This window comes from Mus musculus, chromosome 8 (assembly GCF_000001635.26).
Source record: "Mus musculus strain C57BL/6J chromosome 8, GRCm38.p6 C57BL/6J".
NCBI classification, from domain to species: Eukaryota; Metazoa; Chordata; class Mammalia; order Rodentia; family Muridae; genus Mus; species Mus musculus.
In genome coordinates, this window is record NC_000074.6 from 82860420 (window position 1) to 82877573 (window position 17154).

The 17154-nt window shown below is 44.2% G+C and overlaps 1 protein-coding gene across 4 annotated transcripts in view; it reads left to right on the plus strand.

Moving 5' to 3' along the window:
• The first annotated feature begins 2846 nt into the window (after positions 1-2846).
• Positions 2847-17154, plus strand: part of Rnf150 (ring finger protein 150) — a 228006-nt gene continuing 213698 nt past the window's right edge. Inside the window, exons 1-2 of one of the 4 annotated variants that reach the window (XM_017312866.2) lie at positions 2847-3473; positions 3699-4071. In XM_017312866.2, the coding sequence (XP_017168355.1) occupies positions 3861-4071 (211 nt within the window). In that variant the 5' untranslated portion in view covers positions 2847-3473; positions 3699-3860. Of the gene's footprint in view, positions 4072-17154 lie in introns of all 4 variants that reach the window. The other 3 variants (XM_030243623.1, XM_017312865.2, NM_177378.4) reach the window with 3 other exon arrangements.

Here is a 17154-nt window from a genome sequence, read left to right on the forward strand (position 1 = left end):
GCAACTTAGGATGGTCTGACTTTCAAAGGTTTTGCTTTAGGCAAGTATTATGTTTTCGGTATCCCAACAATGCTCTGTGGTATTGGATGGCTTTTTCCCCTTCCATAGCCTCACTGAATATGTTTTGAAAGATTTCTTTTGTTTTCAGGCAGATCAAGTTATCTAAGAGTTTATTATAATAAAAGATACATGCTAATGAATGATCATCAATGTTGTTAGGTGGGACTGATCGATCAAGATAAATTTTTTTGAAGTAAGACAAAAGAAACCCAGACGTCGAAACTTCTATACATATGACCTCTATTAAATTATTAAGGTATGTACGTAAAGCCATAGTAAATTGTATTTGTAAATGACATAACTCACTTTGTAAAATGTCTAAGGTCAGAGTCTCTTTGAGCATGTTGGATACAATGGTGGTGAGACTCAGTATGGTTGCCAAGGTGGAGAGTGTCTACAGAAAATCCACTTGGCTGGTGCTCAGAGAACCGAGTACCCTCCACTCCTCAGTGTGGCTGCTCTTTGCTTCTGACTCAGACCCAAACCTCCTGAAAATCTGCTACCTCCACCAAGGAGTCCTCCAGAAACTTGGACTGGTAGAGAGTCCTCCTGTTGGGACTCATCACTGTTACTATTTTTAAGAATTTCTTAAAGAGCCCCCTTTACTTTGGTGCTTCATGAAGCCAACCTTAAAAACACAATTTGGCAATCTTATTAGTGTGACAATAACAAAAATTCTTCACATGCTCTGATCTAATCTTCCATAACCTAATAATGTGGCAAGCTGCACCAAACTGCCATCTTGGTGACTCTGGTGACCTAAAACCGAATACATCTAAAGCGGTTGATTCTTAAACCCAAAGTGCCCCTTGCAATCTTGGTCATCTTACAAAATGACAACTCTAGTTTGTAAATAAGTGAATCTGTTGGGTTTTTTTTTCCTTTCCTGTACCCTGCTACTTGAATGACAATTCTGAGACTAATTATTTGCTAATAAATGCCTAGGCCATAAGCCATGACTCACTCCCTAACTAGCTCATAACTTATTTAATCCATTCACACTATTCTGTTTTCCTCATGATTAGTTACCTCTCCTTCAGTCCCAGGCTGCTTCTTCCTTATCTTCTTTCTTAGCATCTCTCTGGAATCTCTCTTTATTCTCTCCCTGTTTTCCAGAATCCTCTCTCTTCCTGCCAATGTCCCACTTTCCACTTCCTGCCTCAGCTCATTGGCCATAAGCCTTTATTTATTGACAGGTGATGCATCTAAGAGATTCTCTACACCAGTTGCTTCCTGACTTCTGTATTTTCCTTACCACCCTCACCAAAGCATCAGAGAACAGTGCCTACCCCACCTCCAGAGCCCCCACGAGCCAGTCACTCCACTCCACCTCCAGAGCCCCCCACGAGCCAGTCACTCCACTCCACCTCCAGAGCCCCCCATGAGCCAGTCACTCCTTAGCATGCTCTGCCATTTCCTCAGCATGCGTTTCTCTTGGCTTTCCCCCCAGATTATTTTTGCAGCTCCTTAAGTGCCCTCCTTGCTTCTATCCTTCCTCCAGTACTGTCAGAATAAAACTTTGATGTTCTCATATAACACCACATTTTTCTGTCCAGACATCTCCCAGGAATCTTCCTCTCACCCAGATTAAACTGCAAGGCCACTTAGAATCTTCCCACCATTAATCCCATCTCATTCTTTCCATCGCTCATCTCTCTCCACCCCTGATGAGCTCACTATGGCTTCTGAACACATCAAACACCAACCTGTCTGATCTATTGTACCTACAACTCCTTCCTATTACCAACAACTGGTCCCCTAATAATCATTCAAGTCCTTCGTCCTTTGAGGATTATATTTAGACATAGGATATATCCAGAATCCATCTTCTGTTTTGTGATGTCCAGACCTAGGATGTGTATATTGTGACAAAAACTGCTGGGCTTCTCAGTGCTTCTCGAGAGGCACAGGAAAGAGAACCAGGTGGAAGATATAATGTAAATCATTAAGCACTACCATATTTGTGTATGTATAAATAAGTAGACATTTTATATTACTGGTTTCTGAAACTACAGAAACCATTAATGAGGAAGTGTAACAACCAACCAGATATCTAATTGTTAAAGAATTCTGCTATTAGAACACGACTCTAGGAAACTGTTCTCCACTGGTTTCTTTTAATCTCTGTCACAACTGGAAAACACAGCTTAAAATGGTAACGAACACACACACACACACACACACACACACACACACACACACATACCACCTACTGACGCTGTGAATCCTCTAAGGCAGGGCTATTAGAGTGGGAATGGAGGCAAAATGTCTCAATCTTAAAGTATGAGGAGAGGTCCATTTTCTAAGAAAACTAACGCCATGCCATGAGCTGGCTTCCAGAGCAGAGGAAAAGAAGTCACTTTTACCCACACCACAGACTGGTCCTTAGACCAGCAGAGTGTGCATCACCAAGGACCCCACCCCTGACTTAATAAATGTGAAATTCTCCTGAATTCATGCTGATCAGTCCTGGTTTAAAACTGGAATTCTGACAGCCACTGTCCTAAATATTCAGGTCTGGGGGGGCGGGGGGGAGGGGCCTCATGACCAATCAGTGCTGGGATAAATACCAGAGAACTCTCTGCACATCTTCCAGCAAACGGAAATGCTGTTCCAGAGAGGTTCCTACACTTTGCTGTATTTAAGACTCCCTCAATTAATTGTTCCCAATTCAAAGGCCTGAAGGTCCTTTTTACCTTTTGCCCGCAACTGTCGAAGCCTGAATTTGAGGCCCAGCAGAGGTCGCTGACGCCCAGGAAGAGAGACAGAGTGAGCGTTGCAAGGGGAGCCCAGGAGCTTTGACATCATACTAAGCTCCTCCTTGCACGCGCACATCACACACACACACACACACACACACACACACACACACACACACACACACACACACACACACACAAATACAGACACACACAAAACGCTGTATCCCTCTCCTCACGCTCTCCCCCATCCCATCTGCCCCGTACCTCCCCCTCCCTCGGCAAGTGAGTGTCCCGGGCGTAGCCACCTAGTCTGGCCAGAAGCGCAGCGCCTACTGCCCATGGGAACCCACGCATAACAGGAGCGACCTCCGCGTCTGCAGCGGGACCGATAGTCCCAGCACCGAGGATCTCCAGCACCCCACCCCCGCCCCGCTCGGCCGCGACAAGCAGAGCCGCCACCCCTTCCAAACCCGAGGACCCCGCCACCTCTATGAGAGAAGGCGACACGGGGCAAAGGAACAGGACGCCTGGCAGCCGGACTCCCCCGCAAGTGCGCGGCGCCCGCTCCGCGACCGCGCCGCGATCACCCGGGAAGCCCGATGCCAGCGCCGCGCTTCGGCTGAGAGGGGACAGGGCGGGTTTCTCCCGCTCGTCCCGGATCCGGTCTCCGCAGCGTCTGCGCGTCCCAGCCGGAGCTCCGCCGGCCAGGGAGTGAGTCGCAGCGACAGGAGAACCAGAGTGGCTGCCCGGGGTTGGCCGGGGCAGGGAAAGGAGGGACGGAGCGGGGGGAGGGCGCAGGGGGCGGGGAGGGGACCCCGGAGGAGAGAGATGACAATGTCTCTCATCCAAGCGTGCCGCAGTCTGGCTCTCTCAACATGGCTGCTTTCCTTTTGTTTCGTGCATCTGCTCTGCCTGGACTTCACCGTGGCGGAGAAGGAGGAATGGTACACCGCCTTCGTGAACATCACCTATTTGGAGCCCGAGCCCGGGGCCGCGGTGGCGGGCAGCGGTGGCGGCGCGGAGCTGCACACGGAGAAGAGCGAGTGCGGGCGATACGGGGAGCACTCGCCCAAGCAGGACGCGCGCGGCGAGGTGGTCATGGCCAGCTCGGCCCAAGACCGCCTGGCTTGCGACCCCAACACCAAGTTCGCCGCGCCGGCCCACGGCAAGCACTGGATAGCCCTCATCCCCAAGGGCAACTGCACGTACAGGGATAAGATCCGGAACGCGTTCCTGCAGAACGCCTCCGCTGTGGTCATCTTTAACGTGGGCTCCAACACAAACGAGACCATCACCATGCCCCACGCAGGTGAGCAACCCGGGGGGTGCCTGGCGGACGTGGGGGAGGGGAGCCCGAGAAGCGTCTAGGGAGATCTAGCACCGCCTCCGGGGCACCTCTGGCTGAGAAGTCCGTGCAGCACCAGAGACCAGTCTCTTATGTATGAACCTATTAAGTTTTGTTGTGCGTCGCTTGGGGGACAGGTTACAAGCATGAGAGGTTTCAGTATGTTGGGGGAGTATCGGAGAGTCTGGTTCGGGAGAGGGTTCAAGCTGTGGAGTGTCTTCTCCCAGGAGAATTTGGAAAGTGAGATTTGGGAAACAGGGCTGAGATATTGTTCTTGTTAGTGACCCGTTTCAGCACCTGTTTGGAACCGGAAGTTCTAATAACTTGTCTCTGCGCTTCGTTGTGTGTATCAGATATACATACCTGGTGCAAGTGTTTGTGTATCAAGAGGCAGGTCAACTTACCTGTCTGCAGCTGACCATCGGCAAACTGCTCTCCCAAGTCAGGTTTCAGCCCTTCTCAGGAGCCCTTCCCCTTGCTGGGACCATAAGTAAATAATATTCAAAGCTCTGCCAGGTTGTCATCTAGAGAGATGGACTGACGGGGAGCATGGGTGAAACATTGCAATGCCCAACAAGCCAAGAATAGCCACAACGTTAGAATTACTTTCTACTGCTGTGTTGTCTTCTGCCTGCATCTGGTTTCGAGATGCACTCAAGAAAGACCTTTGTCAGTGACCACAGGGGCCAGACTAAAAATAAGCATGATTGCCCCAATTCAACACAGTCTATAAACAGTGTTTTCGTGAGAGAAGTAACAGAAGCAACAAGACTATGTTATTCATATTTATTAGCACAGGCCACTGGTTATAGGAAACTGCCTTCTTTGAGCGCAAGCTCATGCAGAGGCACCTGAGAGGTGGGTCCTTTTTTCCCTCACAGCATTTCCTGCAAGCAGGATGTGGGAGAAATGACTGGAGTGTCGTTCTGGGCAGAGTCATCCAATCAGAACAATTGTTGCAATTAAAGCCCAAGCTTCTAATAAGCAAAGAACTGGGATGGAACATGCAGATTGGCTGTACGTGCAGACATATTTTCTATAGAGACAGATCTCTCTTTCAAGAGTTCATAGCATCTATTCGTGAAATATACAATTAGTTTGCCCAGAGTAACCAACACCAGCTGTTGTAGTCAAGGGCATTTGTTAACTTTCTGGAAAACAGGTTGGGAGGCAAAATGAAAAATGAGCCAGAAAACAGCATGGTTTTCATGAGGAGAAACCGTTACCTTCTTAGAAAACTTCTGACCCTGCACGTTAGAGACATTTGCTGTATTTCCTTGAGCACAATCACTCTCCCAGGGAGAGACCTGCACTCTGACCTTGAGTCATAGGGCCCCTGCTTAAACTTGATCTCCAAGGATATTTGCACTATGGAAGAGTATCCAAGTCATGTAAGGCATCTTTCAATTAACATTTAATATGGAAAATATAGATTCAGGGAGTGGGAAGCAGGGCATGCAGGAGTTATTCTGGGATCTGTAAACACCAAGGTTCCATAGTGAAATTTAAGGGTTCCATAAATGTTTTTCTGTGTGTGAGCGTGGAATCTTAAGCTGAGCTTCTCTGTGCACAGCACAATAGTTATCGTTTGTCCCTGTCTAAGAAACCGCTTTCAGAACAGCAGACACACTGGATCAATTAATGGCTCACCAGTCTTGAAGAAAACTATAATTTGATTTTCTACACAAAGGATGCTTAAGGCATACTAAGAAGGAAAGGGTTGGTGATAGTCTAAAAGTTAATGTAATATTTCTCCATGCCAAAATAAAATAAAAGTTGTGTCTGCTGTTATTTTTGATCTCCCTGTTATGCCTTGGACACATTCCCACATTAGTCAGAGGGGGAGACTTCTACAGGACTGTGATTCGTGTGACCAAGGTGAGCATATGAGTTTCACTGTCAATCAATGTCCTACACTTTCTTCTAGGGCCTGAAGGCTCAACTTTCTCCTCATTAAATATGAGTCAGACCTGGGAATTCACTTAGGAAACCATATACAGGCTAGATGTTGATGGAATATGGTTATTTAGTGAGCTCAGATTGCAGGGCACCAGGGGACATGGTTGTGGCCTTTTTAATCCAGTCCCTGAGTTTAGAGGAAAATCAAAAGCTAATATTTGCCATACTTCTCCATCAATGCCCTGATTTGAGGAGACAACAGCTTGGGGGAGAGAAGGCTTGGGTTTAGAATTTTGGAGCCTACATATAGTGTTTATCATCTGCTGTGATAGAGCCCTAATTACCAGACAGAAACAAATTCAACTAAATAAATTATTTCTTCCATCCTTCTCTCTTCTTTCTCTCTCTCTCTCTCTCTCTCTCTCTCTCTCTCTCTCTCTCTCTCTCTCTCTCTCTCTCTCCCCTCTCTTCTACCACTCCCTCTCTCTCCCCTCTCTCCCATCCCTTTTCTTTTTCCTTTCTTTTTTCTTCTTTTTTTTTGTTTTGTTTTGTTTTGTTTTGTTTTGTTTAGAGACAGGGTTTCTCTGTGTAGCCCTGGCTGTCCTGGAACTCACTCTGTAGACCAGGCTGGCCTCAAACTCAGAAATCTGCCTGCCTCTGCCTCCTGAGTGCTGGGATTAAAGGCATACGCCACCACTGCCCAGCTTCCCACCCCTTTTCTGTTCCCCCTCTCTCTTCCCCCTCCCTATCGCCCTTTCTCTTCATCCCTCTCTCTCCTGTGTGCCTTCTTTCAGTTTCTTCTTTTTCTGAATCCATGGTTTTGAAAATCTTCCATAACTGCTTCCTCCCTCTCTTCCTCCCTCCCTCCCTCCTTTCCTCCCTCCCTCCCTCCGTTCCTCCCTCCCTTCCACCCTCCCTTCCATTTCTATGTATTTCTATCTTGTACATGGAGTCTGTTTGAGTCCTTTAATATGTGAATTTGGTCTAGTTTCTCACATATCATACTCTTCCCATTGTTCACCATAGTTGTAATAAATGTCACCGATTACTATTTCATTTAATTTTACTGCCAAAAAGCATTCCACATTTTATTTATTGTCACTTGATGAGAACTGGGTCATTTCTACTTTGGGATTTTTTTTGAATGGTGCTGTTATGTACATTCTTGTGCCTGTGTGTGTGTGTCTGCGTGTGCATGTGTTTGTGTCTGTGTGTGTATATGTGTGTGTGTCTGTGTGTGTGTATATATGTGTGTGTCTCTGCGTGTCTGTGTATGTGTCTGTGTGTGTGTGTGTGTGTGTGTGTGTGTGTGTGTGTGTGTGTGTGTTTCTCCTAGGTTTATATTGAGAAGCAGAATTTCTGGGTTACATGGCCACTCTGACTTTTAAGGAACTGCCAGATCCCTTCCTCATGCTCCTTAGTTTTTTGTCAAGTTGGCACAGGCTAGGGTCATCTAGGAAGAGGAAGCCTCAGTTGAGAGAATGCCCCATAAGACTGGCCTTAGGCAAGTCTATCAGGTATATTTGTGATTAGTGATTGATGTGGGAGGGCCCAGCTTGAAGTGGTCAGTGTCATGCCTGAGCAGGTGACCCTGGCATGTATATGAAACATGGCCCTGCCAAGCGAGCCACTGAACACTCTTTCTCTATGATCTCTGCCTCCATGTTTTAATTCCTGCCCTTACTTCCCCAGTGATGGATTGTGATATGGTAGTTATAAGACGAACATGTTATCCTCCCCAGGCTGCTTTTGACTGTGGCAATAGAAAGCAGAGGAGGGCATTTCTTAAGTGTCTAAGTCACTTCTGATCCCTTCCAGTAGTCAGGAGGTATCAGCTATGGAGCCTCCTCATTGGTGCTTATGGTTAACCACCTTTTAATCAAGGTCAGCGTCTTCCTTACAGCTCCACTTTGATGACAGCTACTTTTTGGTAGACATGGTCTTGCTGTATTGCCTAGACCGCCTGCAAACTCATAAACTTCTAGCACCAGCTGCAGAACCCTGGGGTTATAAGCTTGTGCCACTGGACCTGACTTAACAGTGACTTCTTTAAAACATGCTCTCAAGTCATCTTTCCCCTTTCGTTTTGTTCTCCTTCTCCTTACATCAGCCAGTCATTGTTCTTTCCGAGACTTAATTCATGTAGCTTTTGTCCTTAGAGGTGGGTAAAATTGCATTTACAGGCCTTCAATAGAGTGGGAGGAGGTGCAACACCTCTAGAGAATGTGTCCACAGACAGGAGCAAAGGGCTGTCCAGGAACACTGTCTCCCCCGTGCAAGCCTTGATGCGAAGATCTAGACACATATAAAGACAGTGAGAGCTCTTGGAGGTGATCGGATGCCTGTCCAAGAGCCTTCCTCCAGTGTCCTTTGAGTGAAGGACATCAAACATTCTATAGGCCTTTGTAGAGAGCCTGTTAACTGGAGCACAGGTTTAGTCTTGTAAGCCTCTGCTGTTTCCATGCTGTGTGACTTTGAACAAGTTAGTCAACATCTCAGGGCTTGAGGATCCTATGCTGTGACAGAGGATAGCAGTGTCTGTCTGAACTGCTTGTTGTATGGATTTTATGGGCTAGTATGTAGATACCTGTATCTTAGTTACTCTGAGCTGGCACTTGGCAAGGATCTCTCGCTGGCCATGGAGTTTGCCATTTTGGGTAGGATGGCTGGTTAGCAGTCCCTACGATCCTCCTGCCTCCACCCTCTGGTGTAACTTTTGTATGTGGTTGCTGGGGATCTGAACTCTGGTTGCCATATTTGGAAACACTTGATCCTCTGGGGCATCTCCGCAGCCCCAGTGTTAACTCATAACTTGGTGGCACACAGTCACAAGCAGAAACTGTGGCATAAACCACCAAATCCCCTGGCTGACCAAGCCTCTTGTGACCTTAATGCTCAGAGATAGAGCAGTCACCCATTTCTACTGGCCACCTCCATTGCTGGAAAGAGACTACTGGGCTCTCTTGATAATTGGAGAGCTTCTTATGGCTCTCTGATTACACCTGTGCCTTCTCTAGGCTGAAATGTCATTGTCACCAGAGTGAGAACATGCATGGTACCTGTGGTGAATCACCCCAAGTGTGCCGCTCTCTGTATCTGAGTTACCGTCTGGAAGAAGTTCTCCTTCCCACTGTTTCTCAGAGGCTTTAGTTGTTAGCTTTGTGTCTATCAATCACTAGTGCATAGTTAAGAGATAAATAAGTTTCCAGTTGCCTGGGAAGGATTTTGATGGCATCTGAGAGATGGGGGAGAGGAGGGAGGCTGCAGAAGCTGTAGATCCTCTGCAGTTCTTGCATAGGAGGCAGATAGAGAATATATACACACTCGTGAGTTCTCAAAGTTTAGAATTGGCAAGGAGATAATGGAAGTCCTGCCTGTGCAGGCATATATATCCTAATACTTTACTGCACGGGTTTCTGCTACCTTGATGACCCTTGCTTTAATGGCTTCTGCCCTGACCTTCATATAGGAGCTAGCTGCTTTGATGAAATCAGTTCTTAGGGCTATCCTGTTTCTAAAGTGTCCACCATGCAGTTTTATTTTATATTCTCCATTAAGGATAACCCAAGAACTTTTGTGTTTAACTTTGACAGTGCTGAAATAGCTTTCTAACCATTCCCATTTCTACAGATGACCTGACCACACAGACAGTAAGCTGTAGAACTAAGCCATAGATGCAGGTTGCCTGCCCGTGGAGTAGAGGCTCATAGCCTAGACGTATGCTCACAGCCATTTCCTCAGGCTTCATCTCAACTCAAAAGCTATTGCAAAAACTGGCTGTGAACAGTGGTCCCTTATCACTGAGCACAGGACAATGTTGTAGGCTTCATTCTTGTTTCACAGTGTGTTAATACATCTGTAGGCAAAGCCATCACCAACTGTAGAATGGCATGCCTGACGTAGAGACAGGACCTTACATTTAAGCGCTCCTCCTCCACATCTGCCTCCAGCTCATCATTTGGTCTGGCTCAGTCACTGTCTGTCTTCGGTTGCAGTTTTTCTCTTCATGGAATGTAAATTTTGGATGACTTGATCTCCAAAAACTATTAGAAATGTATTCTTTATGCTTTAAAACATCAGGATATATCAACTAAAATTCTATTTTTAAAATTTTGTTCAGCAGAAAAACTAGTCACATGTCTGTCTCCCTCCTTGGCAAGAAGTAGGCTGCCTCTAGCATGTGCTCCAAACTCTCTAGCTGGCCTAAGTCCCCAACACCTTTCATGGCCAGTTCCATTTGCTTGTGCTCTCAACCTCTGCACAGTTGACCTTGTTTGCAGCCTCAGCTTTATCACAATCCCACTACAGGTGGGAAGATGAAATTGCAAGAAACAGTCATGGTTTGGAGAAGGCAAGACAATTGCACTGTAAACGTGTTTAGAAATGAAAGGGGTTTCTTAGAGATGCCAATCTTTCTCTGGCACTGGGCTGGGCCAGACTAGGGACCCAGGGCATTGTGGAAGTATCAGTCCCTGTGTTCCAGTACCAGTAACTCCTTAAGGGCTTTCCCAGGCCTGAGATCACATGATCTGCTGTTTAGCTGTCTGCCTTCACTTCAGCTTTCTGCTAAGATTCATACATAAGCTCCGTCGTTTATGCTTGGCCTTCAGTTCACACACCCAATCAGCCTCCCAGTTGGTTTCTGTGTCCTTGTTTATTTTACACTAAACTCATAATTCTCCCCCATCTTTCCTGGCAGACAGCAGTCCAATAGCCAGGAATTGCAACCTCTGTTATTAAAGACCATAATTCATCAGTGGTGTTAAATAACATTCTTGGCAGTGTAACTTTATATGGCCTAGGCATTTCCAGAAAATAAATAGCTGGTTTACTCATTTTCAGTCATAGAAATCCATGTGTGGGGGATTTGGAAGGACTCCTACCCTCCTCTTCCTAATCATTAGTAAGAATTTGGTCATCATTCCAGGTTTCTCTCGCCTTAGAAATCCCCTGAATTCTCGAGAAAGAAAGTTTTATTGGCTGTGAAATCTAGAAAGATCATGAAAGAGCTTGGAGCTTTTTCTGCAGAGCTCATCCTTGTAGCTTTTAGAAATGGGTGATTACACCTCTGGGGTGGAGTTAATGGCTTCGAAGCTAGTCTCCTCATTTAAAAGGAAGAAGCTCAGCCATTGCAGTCACACTTCTCGTTGGGAACCAGAGCATTAAAAGAACTGGTATTTGACAACACCTAAAAGTCCTTAGTTTATCCCCAAAAGAGGTATTTCATTTTTTATATACTCTAAAGAGGATCTTATTACTGCTTAGTGACTAAAAGATGTTGGGGTCCTGTATCTTTCCTAAGTCAAGAGATGCTAAATTTTAGTTAAGGTGAAATTCAAATCTTTAGAGTATCTCAAGCCTTGAGGGTTTACTGTAATACAAAACTCCAAGAAACAAGTCAGATTACAAGGCAGGACTGTTCCAAACTCTAGTTATGAGTGCTGTGCTAAATGGAGGCCTTTTAATGAGTTCAGGATAGATGGGCTCCTATTTTAAACTTGGATGACTAAGCATTTACTGGTTTAATTTGTGATAAGATAAATGTGCTTCCTATAGTGCAACAAAAATGTTAACACTCGTGGTTAGAGCTAATCTTATTCTTTCTTTCCTCCTGTATTTATTTATTTATTTATTTATTTATTTACTTATTTATTTATTTATTTATTTAGTGTGTGTAGGTGTGGCTACATGTGTGGGAGTGCACATGCCATGTCTTGCGTGTGGAGACTTAGAGGGGAACTTTCTGAGAGATGGCTCTCTTCCTCCATGTAGGCGTATGACTGAACTCAGGTTCCCAGGCTTGGCAACAAACACCTTTACACACTGAGTCATCGCTAAGCTCAAACTCCTGATTTTCTTATAATGCAAGAAAATTATTTTTTCCTCATTGTTTCAAAGGATGAATTAATTTCTGTACATGAGGTTTTCTTTTCTGGTTGGCTTGTCCCATGATGCACAGTGCTGTGCAGAAAGCCCATTTGTCAGGAAGCAGGACCTGGCCTTCTGGTGTGCTTGGCACTTTCATATGCAAGGTGTAGACATATACTTAATAACAATGGGGATTTTGAAATTTAAAAATAATGTTGTACTTAATGAATGACTTCTAGGACAGTGTATATGGTGCCTATGCTAGGGTATGGTAATAGGCACCCATATTAAGATGTAGGTTCCTAGGACATCCTCTATTTTTTTAACCAATCAGCTTGATACGTCTCAGTTATAGCTTTTGCATCATTCACTGATGTACTGTATACAAAGCAAAGAGGGGTTTCAGGCATACAATCAGTGTGCATGTGCGTGTGCACACACACATTATACACATGCTCTCTCACACACACACACACACACACACACACACACATACACACCATTTTTCTCCCCCTTTCCTTTTATTTTTCTTCTCCCTACTTCCTAAAGAAGTGACTCATCTGGCTACCACACCATTACAAACAGACTACATCAACATCAGAAATGAAGTTCCAAATAACCCAGCAGGTAGGCGGGACAGAAAAATATGTTTTGCCCTTCATTTATCGGTAAAGTTTCTAGAATATTCATCTTTTCCTGATGCCCCAGAGCTAGCTGTCCCTTTAGTTCTGTTCCCTAGCTGGCCTCAACACAAGTGCACCCTTGCCCTCTCCAGTAAGAACAGCAGCAGCCGTGGATCCTCACCCTTAGAATACCTTTCATCTTCGTATCACTATTGACCTCATCACCATCATCCAACAGAACCTAAGCCCCGTGAAAGCAAGACTTCTAGACCTTTCTTTGTTTATGGTTAAGTTTCCCAAGGCTTGAAGAGCCCTCAACACACAGACAGGACTCAGTAAATACTGCTAAGTAACCTAGAGACCAGAAAGATGGATTACATTATATGGTGATCTTAATTTCACAGGGAAACCTAATTCTGACATTAAACTCCCATTCTCTTATCCTTTGGCTCATATACATGTAGTCCATTAGAGTTTCATTTGAAACTCCTACCACAAATGTGTATCCATCTTGTAAAAGAGAAAAGTAGGTTCCTGGTTCAGTTTTCATCTAAGAAGAAAAAGGCATGCTGGTGATAGACTGAGGAACATAAGATATCAAAAGTGTCTGTGGTTAGATGTGTGCACTGGAGAATAATCATATATAGAATATATATACTAGTATTTAAAATATTGTCATCCAGTCTGGTGAATAAACATATTTATAATATATATATACTAGTACTTAAAATTATTTTAAATGAAATACATATGCCAAATAGACAAAATTTCAAAGAACCAGAGTTTCATCATTCTGTTTTTTAGAACTACCAAGCAGCAGTTTCAAGGTAGAAGATTTAAAAAGTCTCTGGCTTTTTCTGAAAAGTAAAAAATTAAAAATGAGGTGAGACCAGAAGAGATTGCCTAGTGATCAGGAACATAGATTGTTCTTCTAGAGGACCCAGGGTTGATTTACGCACAGTCCCAGGGGGGCCAATGCCCTCTTCTGTACATCTATACAGGCAGACAGAACACCCATATTGAGTTAATAAAAATAAAGGTTAAAAATTTTTAAATCAAGTGATGGGGGGGGTGGCATCGCATCACTTGAGAGGTAGAGGCAGGTGGAGCTCTGATTTTAAGGCCAGCCTGGTCTACAGAGAGAGTTCCAGGACAGCCAGGGATACACAGAGAAACCCTGTCTTGAAGAACCATAAAGAAAACAAAAGTAAAAATAAAAAGTAAAATTACTCATTTATACATTGGGGTGGTTTGAAAGAGAGCTCTCTTATATTTGAGGGCATCTGAATACTTGATCCCCAGTTGGTGGCATTGCTGGGGTACATTGAGGAAGTGTGTCACTGGGAGTGAGGTTTGAGGTTTCACAAGCCATGAAACCCTTCCAGTGTGGTGCTTTTGCTTGCTGCTTTGGTTGGAGATGCTATGGTCAGCGGTTTCTGCTGCAGTGCCTGCTTGATTCTGTGCATGGCTCACCACTGCCTCACTATTGTGACAGTGAAGTCCTATCCCTACGCCCCAAATAAACCCTTCCTTCTCTAAGTTGCCTTGGTCATGGTGTTTGGTCACAGTGATACAAAAGGAAGTGATACATGCGTATACACATGCACACATACAAGTATAATATGCACATATAAACATGTATTATTTGCTATCTGGAGCTAAGGAAGAAAATGTAGACATATTAATTAATGCATTCAACAGACAAATCAGTCATTTGCTTTGCTTCAGATAAAAATTAGAGTAAATCTTGCCTTCAGTGTGATTTCAGGGCCAAATAGAAACATTGAATATTTTAAAAGGCAGAGGAAGATTTAAAACAACCCATAATCCAACTATTCACCTGCTTTTGTATGTATGAGTGTTTTGCCTGCACCATGGGTTTGCCTTGTGACTGCTGAGGGCAAATGAAGGCCCTGGATTCCCTGGAACTAGAGTTATGGACCGTTGTAAGCCACTGTGTGCATGCTGGAAAGCGAACCTTAGGTCCTCTAGAAGAGCACCATGTGCTCTAACTGCAGAATTATCCCTCCTGCTCCTACTCTGTTTATTTACTCGCTTCATTATATTGAATATTTTTTTACCAAATTAAGGATGTATTGTGTGTATATTGTGCAAATATATGTATTGGGAGATTTAAAAATGTTAATGTTATATTTTAAATTTTCTTTGATAGCCTATATTTTTCTGTGGTATTTTTGACATCGATGGAACCTCCCGAGGTAGCTCAGCTCACGTTCCAGAACAGCTCCATTAGTCAAAGGCTTTCCAAGTTTGGCTGCAGAGCAGGTCTCTGGGGTGTCTGTTTTGTCTGATAGCTGGTTAGTGAACTCTTTGCGTGCTCTCATTGGAGGAAACACCATGTTTCAGTCATTGGTGGTGATGCTGACACTGAGCAGTCTCAACCCAGCTTATGGCTACAAGCTGAAATAGTTTGGCAGCTGCTACAAGTCGCAGGAGACGGAGAATCCAAAGCAGGAAATGATAGAACCGTCCAGCTATGACTGTGCGCCCCCCCCCACTACGTAGTTCTGTGTCTGGGGCTAAAAAAAAGTGCAAAAAAGCAGTAGCTCTCAGGAAGCTCCATTTTCATTTGTGGTTCTACCTCAAATTGGCTATACCCCCAGAAGGCCACTCTCCTCTTCTGGGTCTCATTTTCTATCATTGGACCCTCCTGAATAGGATCTTGGTTTCTATCAGTTTTCTCCCCCTGGTTGCAAACTGGAATCAGCAGCAAAGTTGAAAATTGTTGCTCCCCAAACCAGTCTACAGAGAGCCTGATATGATCAGTGTGGCAAGAGGTGAGCCCTGGGATGATGCTTGACAGCCAAGATTGACAGCCACTGCTCCAGACGAAAGTCCCCACAAGGTTGTTTTGTTGCTGCTGCTACAACTCAGTGCTGTCTTTTAATTCTTACAAAAATATTACAAGAAATAAAATCATGTAGTTCAAGTCCCCTCTTCCAAGGATTGTAAGATGCAAAGTAAAGAATTTCCAGTCCCCACTTCATGGAATCCCTATGTTATATTAACTTATTTTTTCTCAGCTATATAACATGGGTGTGTTAATTAATTTTATATTTTCTAGCTGATACATAAAATCTACATATATGAATGTGGCATAAAGTGGTATTTCACTATATGTATACATTGTGTTGTTTGAATGAGGGTAAGATTACCTTCAAACATTTCCTTATAGGATAGATGTTCCAAGTTTATTCTCCTTGCTTTTTAAGATGTGCGATATATTATTGTTATTTATCTGTCAGTATCCTACTGTGAGTGCCACCCAAGCTTCTTACTCCTACCCAGCTGTAACATCTCTGCACCCTGCCTGCCCTCTTCTCTCCTGAAGTTCTTCTATCACATGGTTCATTATTAATGGTTAAAGAAATTACGTGATTGTTTTGAGAGTTTCAAAATCCCACTTGAAAACATGTAGTAGTTTTAATTTATTAATTTCTCAAGGACTAAAGCAATAAAATGATGGAGGCCACCTGTTCAGTAAATATTATTGAATTGTGAATTAGTGGCTCCACAGTAATAATGGAATTTTGGCAACCAGCAATGAGCTCAAGAGATGGTGTGCACAGTAAGTACTAGAGAGCGTGCAGTGAATTTCCAACAGCAGTGAGCCATGGATGATTGTGCAAAACGATGAAGTGAAATGGCGTTTGATTTAAATCGTTGGTATGCTAATTATTGATTGATTTTCTTGTCTTTCACTCTGACAAGGGTGAAATACCACATTGATTTTGCCACTAGGACAGATCCTCATCTCTCTCATATGGTTGTCAGTACCAAGGATAGGGTGCAGAATAGACGGTGGTGGAGGAGATGGCTCATGGCACCAAAGCGGTAGGGGACTGGAGACAGAAGTCTGAAGTCAGCCACCTGGTGAGCATGCTTTCCCTGCCTGCCACCTTTCTAGAAGGGGAAAGGCAAGAGGCGTGCACTAAGAACGGAATGTCTGGCTGGGCCAGATGCCTGAGAGCTCAGGAAGCCAAACTTTAACCCCAACTTTGGAGTCCTGTTTGTAAAATGAACATAGCATACTCTCTATCAGAGCTGTTGTCTCTTACAGGATGTAATGTAGCAACAGATCAACTCTGAGAACTGAATACGTGTGAACTAGAATGATCAATCATTAAAAGAAATGTATTCTGAAGACAATGTCACCTGACCACCAGAATTATTACCATATGAGTTCAAGTGCTCAGAGCTTCCTGGATTTCTATCCTCCCTCCCATAGTGGACAGTTACTATTCCTGTCCACTCCCCAGTTAGCACACCACACACTTTTGAAAATACAGATGTAAGCCAAGCACTCTCCTAGTTAGATCTTACAAGGACCTTTCAGTAGGTCAGGAACCACCTCGACCTTACTGCCTGCTGACCCTCCACCCAATCCAGCCTCCTCCTCCCACGAATCCCTTTCTGTTTAAAGTGTTCTTTGCTTCTTGCCTTAGATGGTTTGGGCTCGTTCCAAATCCTGGGCCATTAGAAACTTCTTTCCCCAAAAAATTTACAGTAGAATTATTTAATCAACTTTATAAATCTGGAAAATTTGATAATGATACCAAAACAATAACACACACAAATATACACACATACACATTAGTTTCCTTTGAAGAGCTCTGTGCACAAAACCCTTATACAC